This window comes from Nothobranchius furzeri, chromosome 14 (genome assembly GCF_043380555.1).
Source record: "Nothobranchius furzeri strain GRZ-AD chromosome 14, NfurGRZ-RIMD1, whole genome shotgun sequence".
NCBI lineage: Eukaryota > Metazoa > Chordata > Actinopteri > Cyprinodontiformes > Nothobranchiidae > Nothobranchius > Nothobranchius furzeri.
The window spans coordinates 38,607,549-38,626,544 of NC_091754.1; the positions used below are offsets into that span (position 1 = coordinate 38,607,549).

General features: G+C 43.5%; 3 protein-coding genes across 6 annotated transcripts in view; 2 read left to right on the plus strand and 1 right to left on the minus strand.

Annotated features, from left to right (window-relative positions):
* The first annotated feature begins 500 nt into the window (after positions 1-500).
* LOC129164866 (HMG domain-containing protein 3-like) lies at positions 501-4,424 on the plus strand. 3 transcript variants are annotated; one of them, XM_070544106.1, is made up of 13 exons: positions 501-735; positions 821-1,011; positions 1,095-1,236; positions 1,321-1,971; positions 2,071-2,148; positions 2,355-2,527; positions 2,615-2,734; positions 2,809-2,856; positions 2,937-3,020; positions 3,131-3,194; positions 3,925-3,988; positions 4,065-4,173; positions 4,292-4,424. In XM_070544106.1, coding segments are annotated over exons 1-11 (1,674 nt in total). In that variant the 5' UTR covers positions 501-614; the 3' UTR covers positions 3,927-3,988; positions 4,065-4,173; positions 4,292-4,424. The 3 variants fall into 3 exon arrangements, with proteins under 3 accessions (XP_070400207.1, XP_070400206.1, XP_070400208.1); XM_070544105.1 differs by lacking the exons at positions 3,925-3,988; positions 4,065-4,173; positions 4,292-4,424 and having other exon boundaries at positions 3,131-3,299; XM_070544107.1 differs by lacking the exons at positions 2,071-2,148; positions 3,925-3,988; positions 4,065-4,173; positions 4,292-4,424 and having other exon boundaries at positions 3,131-3,299.
* A 1,833-nt stretch (positions 4,425-6,257) lies between these two features.
* On the plus strand, positions 6,258-7,463 carry LOC107395800 (ADP-ribosylation factor-like protein 4C). The gene has a single exon (XM_015975251.3). The coding sequence runs from the start codon at positions 6,482-6,484 to the stop codon at positions 7,058-7,060; it is 579 nt and encodes a 192-aa protein (XP_015830737.1). The 5' UTR covers positions 6,258-6,481; the 3' UTR covers positions 7,061-7,463.
* Positions 7,464-11,296: 3,833 nt separating this feature from the next.
* Positions 11,297-18,996, minus strand: part of nup35 (nucleoporin 35) — a 41,330-nt gene continuing 33,630 nt past the window's right edge. For both annotated transcript variants that reach the window (XM_054746544.1, XM_015975250.3), the window contains exons 7-9: positions 11,982-12,110; positions 11,597-11,719; positions 11,297-11,515 (exon numbers count right to left, since the gene is read on the minus strand). In XM_054746544.1, coding sequence (XP_054602519.1) covers positions 11,438-11,515; positions 11,597-11,719; positions 11,982-12,110 — 330 coding nt within the window. In that variant the 3' untranslated portion in view covers positions 11,297-11,437. The remainder of the gene's footprint in view (positions 11,516-11,596; positions 11,720-11,981; positions 12,111-18,996) is intronic.

Below are 18,996 nucleotides of genomic sequence, written 5' to 3' on the forward strand. Positions count from 1 at the left end.
CAAAAACTAGTTTTCTTGTTCGGGGATTGGACCGCCAAGGCTCCCGCCTTGGTCTGCCACCCGATTCGCATTGCACCGGACCCTTCATGTACCTCCTGCGGGTGGTGGGTCCACAGTTGGACGAGCCCATGTATCCGGTTCGGGCTGGGCCTGGCCGGGCCCCATGGGCGAAAGCCCGGCCACCAGGCGCTCGCTCACGGGCCCCAACCCCAGGCCTGGCTCCAGGGTGGGACCCCGGTAACCCTCCGGGCCGGGTACTCCGACTCTTCGTTTTATCCGCCATGAAAGATCCTGCCCAAATTTAAATATCTGTGTAATCATAGTTTTCTTCACCCTATTGTCATATAACAGAACCACGTATCCGCTTCAAGGGTCATTGACTCATTGGAGGTCTTAAGAAGAGTGAAGTTTCCTTCTAGGGATACCATGTTTCATGCTTATTGCCATTTTGAGGCTTTGACTGACACAGACTACATGTACTCCTGCATAAACTGTGGGTTTCACCCCCCTGTGGTAGTTATGGACTTACACAGAAAAGGGGTGTTCAAGTTAGCAGGTAAGTTTAATGTACATTTGTGTTCATAGTTCATTGTGTACATTATGTGCATGTTCTTATGAGTCAATTTATTATAGTGAGTGACCTCCAGGCCCCGGAAGACTTCAATGGTGAACATGACATTGAAGGTTTTTGGAACTCTGTTCACCTGGAAATGATAAGCCGTGGGTTTTTTCCAAGTGAGTGATGGCAAAAACTTATTGAAAGTCATTCAGTGTTTTAAAGTAATTTAGATTGTAATTAAAAACATACCATTTTCTGTAGGCGGCACGAAGAATCCATTTTCAGTTCCACCAAGTTACACGTCCTGGGCACCATGGATCGGGAATGAAACTCGTACAAGTGACATTGTGCTTAACACAGAGTTTCAAAAAGTAGGAATAAGCTCTTCGCATGAAGCAAAGCTTAGCGGTGTCACAGAAGACCGTCTGTTGGATGAACTCGCAAAACAAAAGGTAACATTGCTTTTATGTTTTCAGAAGATGTGACATAAAGTTCAGGGGTTGTTCCATTTACATTTTTCCCTAATTACTGTCAGGTTGGAGTGGCAAGAAAATTGTGTAAAGCATGCAACATCGACTCCAAAGGCTCCCGCTTTGATCTCATCACCAGACTGAGGGAGAAGATGAAGAGCAGGCAGACATATGATAAGGTGTTTCAAAGCATATGGGGTGCCTCTGGTAAGCATCACTTAGCGATTATTAGAAGTAGCATTAAAATATGTCATTACAATCACAAACAACTTATTAAATCTTTGCTTGCAGGAGGATGGTCTGTAATACTATGTCCACATGGCATTGTATACAGCGTTAAATTTAATCTTCATGCTGAAAGTCCCCGGGATTTTGCTGACCTTCTCCTGTCCTGGAAGCACATGCCAAACGTCTGTGTTTACGATTTTGCGAGGGGTTTGGCGGCACACACCAATTTGCGGGTTCCTGATAAACTGCCATTTCACCCACATGTAGGTCGACTGGCTGAGCCCACTGAGGAAAATGTCAAGGCTGCACAGGATGGAAGCCTGAAAGTGAATCTTCCATGGCTACATGAAAGGATGGATAGTGTAAATGAAAATCCTCATCCTGTCACTGGATCATCTGACCATTATGTCCTGTATGACAGATTTCAAGAGGGAAATACAAAAGATCCCAAGGACATATTACGCAGAATTCAACTTGTCCCAGAGCTGAAAGGCTGGCTGAACAGTCAAGTTGTTGAACAGTTCTTTGCAAACATGAGGAAAAACAATTACTTTTTAAGTAACATGAGTCCATCCACACACGTGTTTCTGATGAGAAATATAACTCATCATTATAACACTGTCACCAACAAGAAGCTTCTGGAGAGGCAGCTAAGACATGGTCGACTTGGAAAGATCAATATCTCATTGTCGGCACTGGGTCAAGCTGTCGTAGGTAAGTACATGCATTGTCTCATGACCAGAACGCTACCATTGTTCACATGTTAGATTTGTTCCTATCTGTGTGTTCATATTGTTTTCTTTGTGTACCTAGCCCCACAGGTGTGCAGTAAACCCAGAGAAACCACAGAAACAGTGTTGAACCCAGCACCTTCAATGTCTGGTGACACTGGTAAAATTTCTTATTTTGAATAGTGATTGTCATATATAGGTGAAATAATAATCTTGCATTCATTATCTTGTTGTAGTTGCGGGCTCGTAAACAAACTTATCTGCTGTTTCAAATGAATTTCCGTCTGTAAACAGTGCTTATTTTTCTTGCATTTGTATGCATTTAATATGCATTCTATGCAGTGTTTTGTCTGAAAACTGTTAAAGTCCCTACAGATCCTCAGGAAGGAGTTGACAACAAGAAAGCCAATAGAAGGTCAACAGATGCAACGTTTCCTGACCCGTGTGGACCACCGTGCAAAGCTCTGACAAAGCCTGAGAACATTTTGGCCAGCCGTTCATCGTGGTGTTTTGTACCGCACCCTGGCCAACAACAGCTTGTATGTTAAAGTTTTCAGAAGTTGCAAAGTGGAACGTGCTTATCTGATTTTGTCATCCACAGTCTATGACCTCTCTGTTTTTTTTAGCTCAACTATGTTCTGGACATCAGCAGACCCAAAGATGAGCTGATTGTTGAAACGTCTTCTGGATGCCTCACGCGGGCAGATTTTTGGACACTGGGTTTAAACAAAGAAATGGAATTGACTGTAAGTATTTTGTTTCTATGAATATGAAATAATAAAGTGTACTTTCATTTTTTTAATGATTTTTTCTGTTTCAGATTGCAAATGGCTGTTTTGAGCTTATCACTAAAATTGTTCAGTCAAAGGTACTGTATGTTGTTTATGATGATTGTCCAGCTTTAATTTAAAGAGTTGTTGTTTTAAATGTGCTGTTTTTACATTCTAGGGGATAAGCATTTACATAGGAAATCTGTACGTCACCCGGACTTGGCTTGCACCCTATGGCTGTGATCCATTACAGTCCTTTCCTGTAAGTGTACCGTCCTTTAAAGAAACAAGCAAGTAATCAAAAAGATTATGTTTTTATAACTTTGGTGAGAGTTCATATACAGAATACTTCAAAATAAAATTCTGTTTCAGACTGATGCTCAGAGGATGGACATCATAGTTCTCCCTCTGGACACCTGCTCATTTCCAGTTGTGTGTAAGTCTTGTTTTTGACACATACAAACTGTTAGAATGTTGCTATGTGTCTGAGAAGTATTCAAGCTTTTATGACGCAGTTTCAAAAGTCTTTGATTGTGATCGCTTGCAATGACATCGTTTTCAGGTTTGAAGTCATGGCTAACTGTCTTTTAAGTGCTGAAGCCACCTGAAAGAGAAATCCTCTTTCTTGACCCATTACACACAAAGGCAGGATTTGGTGGCCAACAATATGTTTCACTTTTGAGGTCACATTTTTATAAGCCTTTTTGGTTTGTTCCAGAATTTTCGGGAACCTGTTCAGTGTTCCAGGTTAAGTGCATGATCATGTTCTGCTGATCTTGAGTACACTCACATGCTTTTTTTTATAAACTATATCAGCATGATGCTTCAACATTTTATTCTATTTCTCATCTTCACATTCTGATCAAGTCAGTGATGCTGTCTTTAGATGAGTTTCAGACATAAATAGGGTCTTCAAACGTTTTAGTTTAACATAAAACATCATTAAATATTAGTTTATAAAATATGCCAACCTCAAATTAAAGCTGAAAATGCTTTATTTTGACCAACTGTGAGCATGTGACTGTACTTTTTCATTTTGTCATGCTGTTTTGTTGAGGTCGTGTCCCTAAGACCTGTAGTTACAGTTGGTGCTATTAGCAATAAACATTTCACACCCATCATGATGATGTCTGTTAACTTGTGAATGTAACTGTCTTGAAAAAAAGGAATCTTGCAGTGAAGCTCATTCCCGGGCAGTGGTTAGAAAAAAACAGCTTTGACTTGAAGGAGGTATTAATATTTTGACTTCTGTTCTATGTTGTGTTAAAGTTTACACTCCTTAACAATATCAACATTTTCTGTTAAGCTCTGGCAAGCTATTTGCACACTGGAGAGAGGAAGCCAAAGCTGTGCTTGAAGGACAACACGTGCCCATTTTCAGACTGAAAAAGCGCAAGTTCCAGGAAGTCAGTCAGGTCAGTATTCACTTTAAACAGTAGTATAATTACATGGTTAGTGACATTTGAATAACTGTCAAAAACTGTTCTGCAACAGAGAAATAGCTGTGTTTTTATCCCCATGTGCCTGACACAGGAGCCAGCAGTTGTTGAAGATCTGCGTCCTGCTGTGCAGTGGGTTGTCCAAAATAAGGCACTTTTCCGTGGACACGTAACAATACCAAAATATCTGTCCTTAAATCAAGGGGACCAGCAGAGGGTCTTAAGAGACCTGTCAGAGGAAGAAGACACTGGAGCAAGGGACATGTTCCTGTTTGTTTTTCAGTTTGCAGAGGACATGGAGCTCTTTTTGAAAGCATGTGCTGATGAGCAGGGACTAAGGGTCAGTGCTATGTTTGACATGTAATGGACAAATGAAGGCACTGACTGTGTTTGTTTGTTTGTTTGTTTGTTTGTTTGTTTAATATGTTGTTGTTGTTTTTGTATAGTACAAAATTCCAATTAAACTTATTTCAAAATGTTGTTCACTTGATTCTATGTCCATACTTATAAGAAAGGATTACAGTGTAACAGCATTAAATGTAAATGTAACAGCATTTTTTTATACTTGTAATTTCAAAATAAAAAGCTTATTGTTGATATTAACAGTAAAGAATTGTAATCAATAATATTTGTATACATTTTAAGCATTAGCACTCTGGGCTGTATCCTGGCCATTTGTGGCCACTTCACTCAAGATTCACTTTTATTATTATTTTTTTTTTTGACTGCTGCACTGCAGTGGACCAAAAGAATGACACGGGTTTGATCTTAAGGATCTAATAGTTGTGTGTGTTGTGCATGACATTGCCACACAAATATGTATTTGCAAGATAGAGTAGAATAAATTATGATGCATCAAATATTACATAGGCTGCAGTGAATTTCTGTTGATACAGACTATTGAGCTTTGAGTTTCCCAGTCAAACTTAGCTTTGAAGCACATGCTAAAAACACTTTTACTCTTGTACACTTCATAACAAGACAGCATAACCAAAATATTAACAAAATATATATTATTAAAAAATTCAAAGCTGCAGCACATACAGCAACAAACACTGTTAGTAAATGTGTCCTGGAGTTTATGCAGGTGCAGAAAGTGCTCCTGGTGTAAATAAGCCTAACAGCTTCCAGATCACTTATTTTTCTGGAAAGATGGTAGGAAGGGCATCACTGCTCATTTCTACAGTCTCCCAGATCTTGGAATACAATGCCTTTGTACCATGGAACCACTTCACAGTACTAGGAGTCCATTAAAACCTATAAAGAGAGTGATCCTGGAAGAAATGGGGCACACATAGTGACCTCAACAATTGCAAGACAGCCTTTTCCCCGATGTTCAGATGGGGAAAAAAAGGAACTTTCATGAAGACATTAGGACTTTATCACCGTTGAACAAAAATAATAGTGCATAATAATCAATGTTGATGTTAATCAGTTAGATGTCCCAGACTCTACTATTAATAATACAGCAGTCCCTTGTTTATTGCAGGAGTTACGTTCTAAAAATAACCCGCGGTAGGTGAAATCCATGAAGTAGCCAACTTTATTTTTTACAATTATTATAGGTGTTAAGACTGTAAAAAACCCTCACTACATGCTTTATACACTTTTCTCAGACGGGCACGCTTCTTAATGCTCTCTGATCGCTATGGTAACGCGTAAATAGTTCTTTCGTGCTTCCGGTTGGTGTGGAGGTCACGTGTTTCCGGTTACTGTGGAGCTCCACAGCTAAGACACACTACTACAACCATACATTTCACACAGGAGCTTTTTATTTCTCAGCAGCATCAATATTAACAAAATCGCAATTTGGTCAAAGTCGATTTAAGTAAAGTTACGTGTTGGTTTCTGGTTACTGTGGAGATCACGTGCTTCCGGCTACTGTAGAGATCACGTGTTTCCGGTAACTGCGGAGCTCCACAGCGGCCGCAGCCAGATCCTTTTGTCGCGCCTCGCTGGCACAGGTCCGGGCGGGGCGGGGCGGGGCGGGGCGGGGCATGGAGGGCTAGCTCGGCTCGGTTCGTCAACCTCACGAGCTGAGGCGAGGGCAGAGTCCGGAACCGGCGGAGCGGTCCGGTTCAGATCACGGAAACAGGAGAGCACAGCGGACCGCCCTGTTGTTGTTCTCCGGGTCTCTACGTGGAGTCGCGTGCGTGAGGAGAATCCCGATGAGCCGCGCGCTGCGATCTGCCGAGGCGCACCGGGGCTGAGGGCCTGCGGACCCCCCACCCCGGTCTGGATGGTCCGGGTCTGAGCTTCAGGAAGCCACTTTTGAAGGTCCAGGATGGGGAGCAGCTTCTCCAACATCTCCGCCTTCCAGTCGCTCCACATCGTGATGGTGGGTCTGGACTCCGCCGGGAAAACCACGGTTCTGTACCGGCTCAAGTTCAACGAGTTCGTCAACACGGTTCCGACCATCGGCTTCAACACGGAGAAGATCCGGCTAAGCAGCGGAACCGCGAAGGGCATCAGCTGTCACTTCTGGGACGTCGGGGGTCAGGAGAAGCTCCGGCCCCTGTGGAAGTCCTACAGCCGCTGCACCGACGGGATCATCTACGTGGTGGACTCGGTGGACGTGGACCGGCTGGAGGAGGCCAAAACCGAACTGCACAAAGTCACCAAGTTCGCAGAGAACCAGGGAACCCCGCTGCTGGTCATCGCCAACAAGCAGGACCTGCCCAGTTCTCTGGCCGTGGCGGACATCGAGAAGCAGCTGGCCCTGCAGGAGCTGACCCCCAACACCACCTACCACATCCAGCCGGCCTGCGCAATCATCGGAGAGGGGCTCCATGAGGGCATGGACAAGCTGTACGAGATGATCCTGACGAGGCGGAAGTCCCTGAAGCAGAAGAAGAAGCGGTGACAGCAGCTGGACCGGACCGGACTCCAGAGCCAGGCTCCCTGCCGAGGGATGCTGCTGCATGGGGCCCTGGTGGGCAGCCGGCCCAGAACCCAGACGGACCTGCAGAACAGGCTGGCCTGTACCCTGCAGCTTTGTCTGAAGGTGTACCTGACTAGGACTCTCTAAGGTTTTATCTTCATCCAGGATCTTGCAGCTGGGCCACCTGCTGTCCTGACCTGGTAGTCCTGATCCATTCAAGTAACCTGTCCTCTGCCTGGTGGACGAGGACATGTCCACTAGTTAGCTCTTTTGCTTTGCTAACAAACTTTAGAGGACTGCAGGACAAGACGAGCAGATCCAGCTTGTTTCTCTACCAAGAAATCCAAATGGAAGTATTTTTGATCATTAAAAGATTTGAAAGCAATGGTTGGTGCTTGTTTACATGTGGAGGTCACAGGTCATAGGAAAGGAGGTGGGTGTTGGGAGCAAAGCTGCAGCTCTTGGGAAATTTATGGATCTGCATTGCAGTGCTGTGATGACAGCAGCCTGAGCTCCGGTCAGACCAGAGCCTGTCCAGTGAGAGGGTCTCAGTGGTGTAGAACATCTCCTGGTACCTGCTGCAGCACAGAGGAACCCATTCTTCACTCCGCTGCATGGATCATCAGCTGATCTGCTGCCAGACACGTTAGTGAGAGACCACGGCGGTGCTAAGCGCTGGTCCGTGAGCTCCAGCAGAACCCTCACCTGGAGCCCTTCACTCCCTCATTCTGAAAGTGCAGCTGAGTGAGTCAGTTTCAATAAAAGCTGCCAGAGGATGATCTGCCTTAGAGTGCAGGTGTGTGTAACTTCTGTCAGCAGCAGGCTGTGTGTGCTAAAGCTGTTTTAGTGGTTCTGGTGCAGCTCTGACCTCGATTCATCTCAAACAACAAAATTCAATCATTTTAAATTTCTCAGTTATGGATCAAACTTCCATAAGAAAGCTCATGCTTCTAATTTTGTATTTATATTCTTAATTATTCAACTCAATAATTAACATATTTGAGCTGTTTAACAGAAACCCAGATGTTCTCAGATCGGTCACCACCGTAGTCTCCTGGATGCACTTCCACCGTTCTGCCTGATCCCACGCCGGGTCTCTTACAGCTTCCTAATGACGAATAGTTCAGAACAAAGCAGCAAGTCCAGAAAACCCATCTGATGAATGATGAGACTGATGCTGTGGTTCCCCACATAAAAGAGGTCTGTCTTCTGAGGACTGCCCATCACCATGGAAACAGTCTGGCCAAACCAGCTCAGTCTCCTCAAGCAGGAAAAACACAATATCTGTGTGTCCTTCAGGTTTCATCAGAACACCATGTGTTCACTCATCCAGAGAGACAAAAAAACCTTTCTGAAGCTCCAGAGTTTTTCCTCTGCTTAAATAATAGAAAGGACACGTTAATCCTGCAGCCTTGCTCGCACAAACACACATGCATGCAACAGCATTTGTCTCCTCTGACTAGCTGTTAGCTACGAAATCTTATCTCCATTTCTCTGAACTGAGTTCATTCAAATTGCCATCTACGTCACGTTAGATCCTTATTGCTAACAACTTTCTCCCCGTGACAGGACCATCTCATTAAAGGGCCCGTATAATAAATAAATGAATAAAGACTACAGAACTTGAGAATAAAATTAAATACTTGGAGAATCAAATTCATGTCAACCAGGGGGTAAATCTCGAACAACAATTACTTCTCCTCAAAGCTCAATATAATGAAATCACTGCAGAGAAAGCAGCAGATAGTCTGAAGAAAGTTAGGCAGGCTTTTTATGACCAAGGGGAAAAACCTGGAAGACTACTAGCATGGCGTCTTAAACAAATACAAACTGATAGGGCAATTAACTCTATTAAGAAAACTTGAAGAGAAATAGTAATTAATCCTGAAGAAATTAACAAAGTTTTTGGGGAATTTTATAAGAAACTATAGTTCTGAATATACAAATGAAGACTTTGTACAAGGTGCCTTCTTAGATGACTTGGAGTTTCCTTCCATACCGGAGGATCTTCGGGGGGCCCCTTAATGCTAAATTAACAACTAAGCACATTCAAGAAGCTATTGACACTTTGAAAGTGGGAAAGGCGGCGGGACCTGACAGACTCCCTATGGATTTCTACAAAAAATTTCAACATAAACTTTTAACATCGCTGCTAGAAATGTATTCGGAATCCTTTGAGGAAGGTGTGTTCCCACCTTCTCTAAGAGCCGCAATGATTTTAGCAATTGCCAAGCCTGAAAAACCTGGGGACCTTTGTCAGTCCTACCGTCCAATCTCCCTACTAAATGCAGATGAGAAAATTCTTTGCAAAATACTGGCCCTGCGATTGGAGAAGTGTCTTCCAATTGTGATTAACCCGGATCGGAATGGTTTTGTTGGGGGGAGACAAGGATACCACAATGTGAGGAGGCTACTGAATTTGCTTTAAGAAAATCGGGATGCTCAAGACACTGCTATTCTGTCATTAAGACGCCGAAAAGGCCTCTGACCGCATTGAATGGCCTTACCTATTTGAGGTTTTGGATAGATTTGGATGTGGCAACACTTTTGGTAAATGGGTAAAACTTCTATATTCACAGCCTACGGCTGAAATTCTCACCAACAACAATATTTCTAAGTTATTTAACATCTCCCGCGGAACCCGACAGGGCTGTCCCCTGTCCCCGCTTCTTTTCACGTTGGCCATAGAACCTTTCGCCATGGCTGTTAGGAAACACAAGGGGATTACGGGAATTAAGATAGGCACCCAAGATAATTGGATTGCACTCTATGCGGCCGATGTGGTAATATTCTTGAAAAAATTAGATCAATTCCTACTCTAGTGAACATAATACGATCCTTTGGAACTTTTTCTGGATACAGGATAAATAATTCAAAATCCTGGCTATTGCTGCTTAATAAAGCTGAGAGAGCCAACTCTGGTAGTATGCCATGGCCATTCAAACACTCAGAACGCCTGACTTACCTAGGAATTCAAATAGTACCAGATGTTAATACAGAGACTAACTACAACCCTATAGCTCATTCGATTACTGATATGGTGGATAGGTGGGTAAACTTACCAATTTCAACTACCGGACGGATAAACATTGTGAAGATGTGTATACTTCCTAAACTACTCTATTTCGGAATATCCCACTACCTGTACCATCAGGATTTTTTTGTAAATTAAAGAAAATGATTACAAAATGATTCCAGTAGTACTACTGGGCCGCACAACTGCGCACGATGATGTACCACTTCTCCGAGCAACCTCCAGCGTGGGTCAACATTGAATCATTTCTACTCAATTCGGGCTTGCCCTTGAGCGGGTATCTGTACTCAGCGTCAGTCAAAACTCTAAAAAAAACAAAAACATAATTAATCCTATCATACTGAACACGGTTAAAATATGGCATAAAGTACATGAGGTCTTAAAAGAAGAAATGCCTCTATCCTGTTTTAGCCCAATCATAAGGTAGTGAACAGTTAAAGCCAGGGGTAATCGACGCAGGGTTTAACACATGGACCAGAAATGGACTGGCTAAAATTGAAGACCTCTTTTGTGATGGTGTAATGATGTCATTCGAACAGCTTAGAATTAAATTTTACTTGCCTAAAACACATTTTTACAGGTATTTGCAGATAAGGAGCTTTATTGCAGCCTCACAAAGTAACAATTTGACCCTACCTGATCTATCACTTTTAGAAAAAAGTTTCAGACTATCCTTACACCAAGAGGCAGATTTCTTATCTATATAACCTGTTTATTTCAATTTGTTTTTCAAGCATTTCCACTCAGGCTCTGCAGAAAGCTGCTAATCACCACTGCTTCTAATCAGGTGTGTTGAAACAGGGAAGCTTCTAAGACATGCTGGATAGGAGATCTCCAGGACCTGCTGTGTCACATAATTCATTCACCAATAAGTCATTTAAAGACGTATGAACATAATATATTAAAAACACCATTAGATTTTTTTTATTTTCAGTTCAGAGATGGGGTCCGACTGTGTGTGTGTGTTAACTTAAACAAGTCACTATCTCACCGGCTGTGCTGCCAGGTTTCCCATCTCCAGAATATCCTTATCCCAGGTCCAAAGTTGAATTAAGTTCCCACATTTTCTTGTCAAGGTTTACTCTATAAATCCCACATCACTCGTGTTGTTTTCAGGCCCTGCTTCAAGCAGCTTCATTAATAAAGCCACCAGATGTTTGTGTTCTTGTGAAGAGAAGCAAAAGTAAAGTTATGACTTTATTTAGACAAAACATTAAAATACAGGTCACAAATGCAGATGACAAGATCCTCCACATGCCATTACACACACACACTGTAGTGAATCCAGCTTTCTGCAACTCCACCGCTCTCATCAGCTGCTGCCCTCACCAGCCAAACATGTACTCCATCGCCTTGGAAACAAAGCTATCGTCTTTTCTGGGAGTCTGTCTGTCTGCTACCACCTGAGGACAGACAGAGATTCAGGAGATGCGCGTCAAGGTAAAAAGTAAATGCTTCACAACTAGCCAGAGGTCCAGCACTACCTCAAAGTCACTGGCGACGCTCCTGTAGGAGGCGCTGAGCGGCCTGATGGCAGACTGAGGAGTGGAGGGGAGGACAGAGGAGGACAAAGGAGAAGAGATAGCTTCACAGCTTCCCATCACGCTCTGAGAAACATGGAGATGAAAGGTTGTAGAGTAGGGCTGGATGAAAACATCCCATCATAATATCAGAAAATCAACATGAAATAAAACAAATCACTGTTTGCACTGCTCTCTGGCTGCACTTTCACTTGTAACAATTATTATTGAAATCGCAATTTTGGTGAAAAAAACAATAGATCGCTCAGCCCTAGTTGGCATCAACCAGCCATTGAGACGATCAACAGTCAATCAGAGGGCAGAGAGCATGACAGCAATAGTTACCAACCTTGTCTATGCAGGGTTTCACTCCCACCATGATGCAGTCACCAAACACCTTCCCATCTTTAGACAGGGCTTTCCTGGCCTGCAGCTTAGACTGGTATTGAAGATGCATCCAGTTTCCAGGAGATGCCATCTGTAAACACATCAGTCCATCAGTTTCCATCACAGAACCTCAAACCATGGATAGAGAATCTTCCAAAATGGGCTGTTATGTGTTTAGAACAGGGACCAGCGACATGTGCATGTACATAAGTCGGGTCAGGGAGTCACTCACACTCATTTTCTTAATTGTTTCGATCAAGTAAGGTCGGGGGAACTGGTGTCAATCTCCAGCATCACTAGGCGTGGGACAGGGGACTCTGGATATGTCCGCAGTCTAGTCTCCTACATCTACCTTCTGCATTAGCTTCTGATGTTGATGGTGAAACTCTGGGATCTGAAAATGTTCAATGATCTAAGTCACACTGTCACTTAACATTCATAGACTCACCCATCTTGACTCATGATGGGGAAGGCTGTTGTTGGCTTAGCGTCCAGGAAAAATCAGAACATCTCTACTAGTAGGCACTAACCGTTCGCCCTAGCAGCTCCACCACACAGCAGAACACCTTCAGGCTTCTGTTATTTGTGAAGATGGCAGAGGAGGGAGTTACGTGCCCGCCTCATAACCAGAAAGTTGTGGAATCTAGTCCTTGATCTGACTATTTACAGAGGGCTGCATTACTGTAAAATATAAATATTCATTGCCTCTGCTCTCTTCAACGTTCGAGCCTGTACAGCATGCCACCATTTTCACCAGACTGGACCTCTGCAACGCATACCACCAGGTCAGGATCAAGCAAGAAGATGAGTGGAAGACAGCATTCAAAACACCACTCGGGTACTACGAATAGCTGTTGGTGTATTTTGGTCTCACCAATGCACCAGCAGTGTTTCAGGCTCTCATCAATTCTGTACTAGGTGACTACATCATCCGTTTTGTTTCAGTAAATCTTGATATCCTGATTTTCTCTAAAGATCCCACAGAGCATGAGAAGCTTGTCAGGGCTGTTTTACAGCGCCTCCCAAAGAACAGACTTTATGTAAAGACTGAATTCCATGTATCTTCTGTAAAGTTCCTAGGATTCTTATTGGAGAGCAGGGGGTTGAAGACAGAAAAGATTCTAGCAGTCCTGGATTGGCCAACCCCTACAAACAGGAAACAACTTAAACAATTCCTTGGTTTTGTGAACTTCTACTGTCGCTTTATCTGCAACTACAGTGAAACTGCAGCTCCATTAACCAGTTTAGCCTTTGTTTCTAGACACTTTGTTTGGACCAATCAGGCTCAAGATGTGGGGGGAGGGGCGGGGTCTATGCTCTCCCTCCTCTGAGCGCCCTGACTTGGTTGCTGTGGAAGACCTGATGCTGCCGGCAGACGGCTCCTCTGACGGCATGTCCTTGCCTTACCTTATTTGGCTCACCTGGACTCAGCCGAATATAAATTCTTTACTGATGTGTGTGTGTGTGTGTGTGTGCGTGCGCGCGCATGCGCTATAGGGTTGGGCATCGTTTGATTTTGAACAATTCCGATTCCAATTCCTCGTTTCGATTCCGGTTCCTATCGATTCCCGATTCCGATTCTTTGGAGACATGTTTTACATGAGCCAGCTAACCACAGGTCCTACTTGATGAAATAATCTTAACTTCAACATGAATTTTAATTCTGTGAACAACAACATCACCTTCATTTAGACAAAAACATGTTTTGGAAGAAAAAAGAAGAAGACTTGCAGCACAACCAGTGTGTTTGTTTCTGACCACAACCAAAGTCTGGAAGAAGCCTCTGGGATGAGAGGCTAAATGTCTCCAACATATCCAGAAAAGTCCAGCTGTTTTCAGCTAAAACTCTCAGGATGATCATGTCCAGGATGACTGAGAACTACACCTCCATGCTGCAGCAGCATTCAGTCAGAACAGGAAGTGAAACTTAAAAGTAGCTGCTGTCAGTAACAATCTAACAGATTTTAAACATTAAAACTCAACAGAAATAGTTCAGAAAGGAAATTTAAATGTTCACAACTTTGTGTGTGATTTATTATTATTATTTATTGTGGCATTATTATAATTATTTATTGTGGCAGAAGCTGGTGTGGTCCACCACAGAGGAGCTGCTCTAGCATCAAATCAAATCAATCAAAGATACTTTATTAATCCCAGAGGGAAATTAGAGTTTCAGTACACACAATTCAGAGATCAGACATACATGGGCAAGACACATGACAAGAATTGGTGACTGTGGTCATTCGCAACCCTGAGTCGCGCTACCTTAATAGAGATAAGAGGTTTACATGAGGACTGGTTCAGGTGGATGGAATAAAAGGCACTTCTAGGGATGGGTACCGAATTCGGTACTTTTTAAGGTACCGACCGAATTCCATAGTACCGACCGAGCACCGATCCACGTCATTTCAAACGGTGCCTCGTTTCGGTACCCGTCCTTCATAACGAGAACTTGCCAAGACAGCTGCGCATGCACAAGAGCGTTATGTCGTAGCTCGCTGCGAGCCAGTTGTAAATAGAGCACCATGGTAGAAAGAATGCACGCTAAAGCTTGGGTCCACTTCACTAAATATGATGGGTAACTGGGTGATGATCATTAAACCAGCGACAACGATCTAAGTGAGACATCCTCATCTTAATCTGCTCCAGTAGGTAAATAAATGTTTAAGATAACGTTAGCTTGGTTTGTTAGCTTCCGTTTCACTAATGCTGCGTTCGCTTTCATCTCGGAACTCCGAATTTCCGACTAGAAGAACATGAACGCGCTCTAAAGTTTGGCTTCACTTTACAACGATCCAAGTGTGAGGCATCATCGTTTTAATCTGCTCCAGCAGTTAAATAAACTGTTTAAGATAATGTCAGCTTGATATGTTAGCTTCCATTGCCACCATTGTTATCAGCTAATGGTGTGTTCGCTTTCTCCTCGGAAATTCCAACTTCCCAGTAGGAAAAATCAAATGAAAAAAGACGGCAAAAGGAATGAAGATACACAGTAATTTTAGTTCACAGTAAAGATGTTTGCTTCAGTTTAATTATCAGCTTATAAAACTACAAGGACGATGTTAAAATACAAACAGTTGAATGATATTTATCGTGATATTTATCAAATATTGTTATATATTGAGAAAAATATATATTTAATTATAAAAGAGAATTAAAATAATAAACACTCAAAAGTATCGAAAATTGGTACCGTTAAGTACCGGTATCGATTCCTAGGTACCGGGAATTAGTACCGGATCGATTCAAATGTCAAAGGTACCCATCCCTAGGCACTTCAGAGTTACCCTCCCAGCAGGAGGGCAGCTTTGCTCTGCAAAAAAAACACCTCAGACAGATATGCAACAGACTTCAGACAACACACAACACAAGTGTCCACTAGGTGGGGTGGTGGGTTGGAACTATCCCCACTTCAGTTCCTGCAGCCACGAACAAAGCAGCGCATGTCACCTCAGTGTGGATAGGGGGAGGAGCATTGAGGGTTGGAGGGTTGCAGTGACCCTGGAACGTTTCAGCGGCCTTCCCGCAGTTTCCAGGCTGGGAAAGGAGACAGAATTGAGTTGCCATAGAGACGGCACATTCCACATATCTTCTGAGGGGGGAGTTTTCGTTGGAGCCTTGCAGGCTCAAGGGCGCCGGATTCCGATTAGAAATTGTTTTGGGGCCAGACAGAGAGAATTTACAGTTTGTTGGTCCTCAACCTCTCAGAATCCCAATAATGGACGCTAATCTATCCCAATCCGTGCTGATTCGTCCACTCTCTCCTTGATGGCATCCATCTTTGTGCCAATGACTGAATCTCTGCCAAAGTCCCAAGCTTACGATTCATCTCGACAATTATGTGTCTGTGAATTCACAGCGCAGTGCAAACCATCTCTGAGCTCGGGGATCAGGCCAATATTCCTCGACAGCTCCTTAATTTTCCGGTAAGCCAGGTAGCCTCCAAGGCCAATGAGCAGGAAACCCGACACCAACACCACGAATATCCACACGTCTTCAGAGTCCTCCACAGACAGCTGGTCTGTCCCGGAGGGGCATCCGGGAGCCCCTTCTCTCGTTCTCATTGTTGAAACATTTTTATCAACCGCGTTGAGTGACCAACTGACGAGATCCATTTTAGTGAATTTCACTTTCCAGAAAAAATGCAGAAGCAGCCGTGACCTAGCACACAGACAGACAAAGGCCTTGATGATAATGGAGGAGAGGAGGAAAAAAGTGTCTACACCCTTCAAGAGACGGAAGAATAAATAAATAAATAAAAATAAAGATGACTTTAATTATTCTACAGGTTATTTTTCTGCCTTCTGACGCTCTCTCACACACACACACACACATACACACACACACACACGAGTGTTGGTGAGCGGCTGCGTCTGACTGCTGACGCTCAGTGTGTGTTGTTATTTCTGCAGTGAGACAAACTCACCTCATACCATCCAGAGTTTGTTCTTTAAAGCTTATATTAAATCCACCGTGTTGAAGTATTTAACAAGTTTCCTCTACGCTGCAGGAGTTAAAGTTTACATCACGGAGTAAAAGTTCGCAGACGCGTTTGTTTATTGACCCTTTGCATGTGACGTCACACCACTCATGTGACCACCCCCTTCGCCATGATGGACGGCAAAAAGACAGTTTACACTCGAAGAAACTCCAGTGAAGCTAGTCAAAACAAGCCAGTTTGTAGCCTTTTATCGCTTTTCTTTAGTTGATTTGACAGTAAAATGGTTTTAGCTTGCTGCGTGGTCGGCTGCACTAACAGACAAGGATGTAAACTCAACTCGTTTTGTTTTTTTTTAATAACTTTGATGGAGACTGAGGATGGAGACGAACTGCAGCGAACAATCAAGCGGAATATCAGCCCTCAGATTTGCAGCTAACATGTTTTTACCGGGTAAGATTAATGTTCATTTATTTCACGAGGAAGACAGGGACAGGGATAAATGTGATGTGTTTATACTAGTTATTGATAATCCTGATGGATGGGCATTTCACCACGGAGGCTGCGCTCCGTCCACTGTAGTGTAAAGTGAGACAATTATTAACAATATTAAAGCTCCGATGTATGATTACGTGTGTTAAAATGACGCTATTTATTTATTTATATGAGTGTCGGTGTTCAGAGATCTTCTCATTCCGGTGTGAGAGCAGCAGCTGAACCCGGTAACACCACCAGCAACAGAAGCTGGTAGGGATCCGGACTTTTTAAAAATCAGCTTTGGTGTAAAGTGAAACGCTGTTTACAACATAAAGTTATAAATCCAGAGGGGTGAATTTAGGCAAAGTCAGCAACATGTTTACATCGGTGAACAGCTGCAGAGGGAATGTAAGCTAACAATGGTAAGCTAGTTAGCATACCGCTCTCTATGAGCCCCCGCTAGATGCGCTACTTCTTCTGATAATGGAACTGGGCATGAAGGAATGCTGGAGGAGTTTTTGTTTTGATCGCAAAAACAATTTCAGCCTCTACTTTTCCCTTTGCTTAGTAATCGTGTAGCTCACTGTTTACATGCTTTTGCTGTCCAGCATGGTGGACCCACGTGACGTTGGTGCAAAGGGTCAATATCTGGGTGGGGGGAGAGGACTCGTGCTGCACACAGACAGCTGGTGTGATCAGCTCTGGAAAGCGTTGATCACAATTTGCAGATCACGTTTATTTTTCACGGAGATCGGCCGCGGATTCCTCTTCTGGTCGGCATTCTAGGAATCAAAACTAGGAATAAAAAACTGAACGATTCCAGGAAAAACTAACAGTTGGTCCTGGTTCCAATCGATGGTTGATGCCCAACCCTAGTGCATTTGACTGTTAATGCTTTTAAACTGTTATGGGAATTCGAGTCATTTATAAATAAAACCTGATTGATTGATTGAGAGAACTCCAGTCAAAACTCGCTCTGGAGGAGTGGAGATACTGGCTCGAAGGGGTAGAGCACCCGGGGGTGATATGGACAGATCACAAGAACCTGTCTTTTCTCAAAGAAGCCACCAGACTCAACCACAGGCAATACCGATGATCTTTACCAGTTGTTACCAGTTTGGGGGTGAAACTTGATGTAGGACTTAAATTTGATGCTCACATCAATTCTGTGATCCGGTCCAGTTTCTTTCACCTGAGACGCCTTGCTAAAATCAAGCATATGCTGTCGAGAGCCCACCTGGAGCGGGTACTGCATGCCTTTGTGATTTCTCGGCTTGACTACTGCAACTCTCTCTACGCAGGGTTGTGTCAGTCAACACTGCGTCGCCTACAGGCTGTGCAGAACAGCGCTGCCAGGTTCCTGACTGGGACCAGGAAACGGGACCACATCAGTCCAGTTCTGGCCTCCCTGCACTAGCTTCCGATTTCCTATCGCTCACAATTCAAAATACTCGTCTTTGTTTATCATTTCTTCCAGGGTGGTGCTCCCCCCTATCTGGCCACACTCCTGAACAGACATTCCCCATCACGCGCTCTGCGCTCCTCTGACCAAGGCCTGCTCGCTGTCCCTCGGTCTAGGTGTCGTACCCGTGGGGACCGGGCTTTCTCAGTCCTAGCACCGTTACTCTGGAACCAGTTGCCACCCTCAATCAGGCTGTCCCCTTCTCTGCCAGTCTTTAAGAATCACCTAAAAACACACCTCCTCCGCTTGGCGTTTCCAGAACATGTTTGATTATGGCCCTCTATTATGTTGAATCCATTCCACAGTTTTCATTGGTACACTCAATCCATCCACTCAGTCCAATTGTGTTTCACACATTTGTATTTTACCGGAATGTTTCATCTATTTTGTTATTTCCATTTTGTATTTTGTAATTTGTATTTTGTAATTTGAATTTCTTTTATTTTGATTTATTCAGTATAATTACTTACAACTGTACCATGTTCAGCGCTTTGGGCTTCCTAACAGGGTTGCGGAAGGCGCTTTATAAATAAAGCTTTGATTGATTGATTGATTGATTTATTCTTTTCACATTTCAACTTCATCAGCTCTTACAGACCC

What these genes read in the sequence shown, in the direction of transcription:
- LOC129164866 (XM_070544105.1), top strand. Translation starts at nt 615, where the DNA reads ATGAGTCAATTTATTATAGTGAGTGACCTCCAGGCCCCGGAAGACTTC. An exon ending in AAGCCGTGGGTTTTTTCCAA is followed by an intron (nt 736 to 820) that starts GTGAGTGATGGC and finishes CATTTTCTGTAG; the next exon opens with GCGGCACGAAGAATCCATTT. An exon ending in ACTGGGTCAAGCTGTCGTAG is followed by an intron (nt 1,972 to 2,070) that starts GTAAGTACATGC and finishes TTGTGTACCTAG; the next exon opens with CCCCACAGGTGTGCAGTAAA.
- LOC107395800 (XM_015975251.3), top strand. Translation starts at nt 6,482, where the DNA reads ATGGGGAGCAGCTTCTCCAACATCTCCGCCTTCCAGTCGCTCCACATC.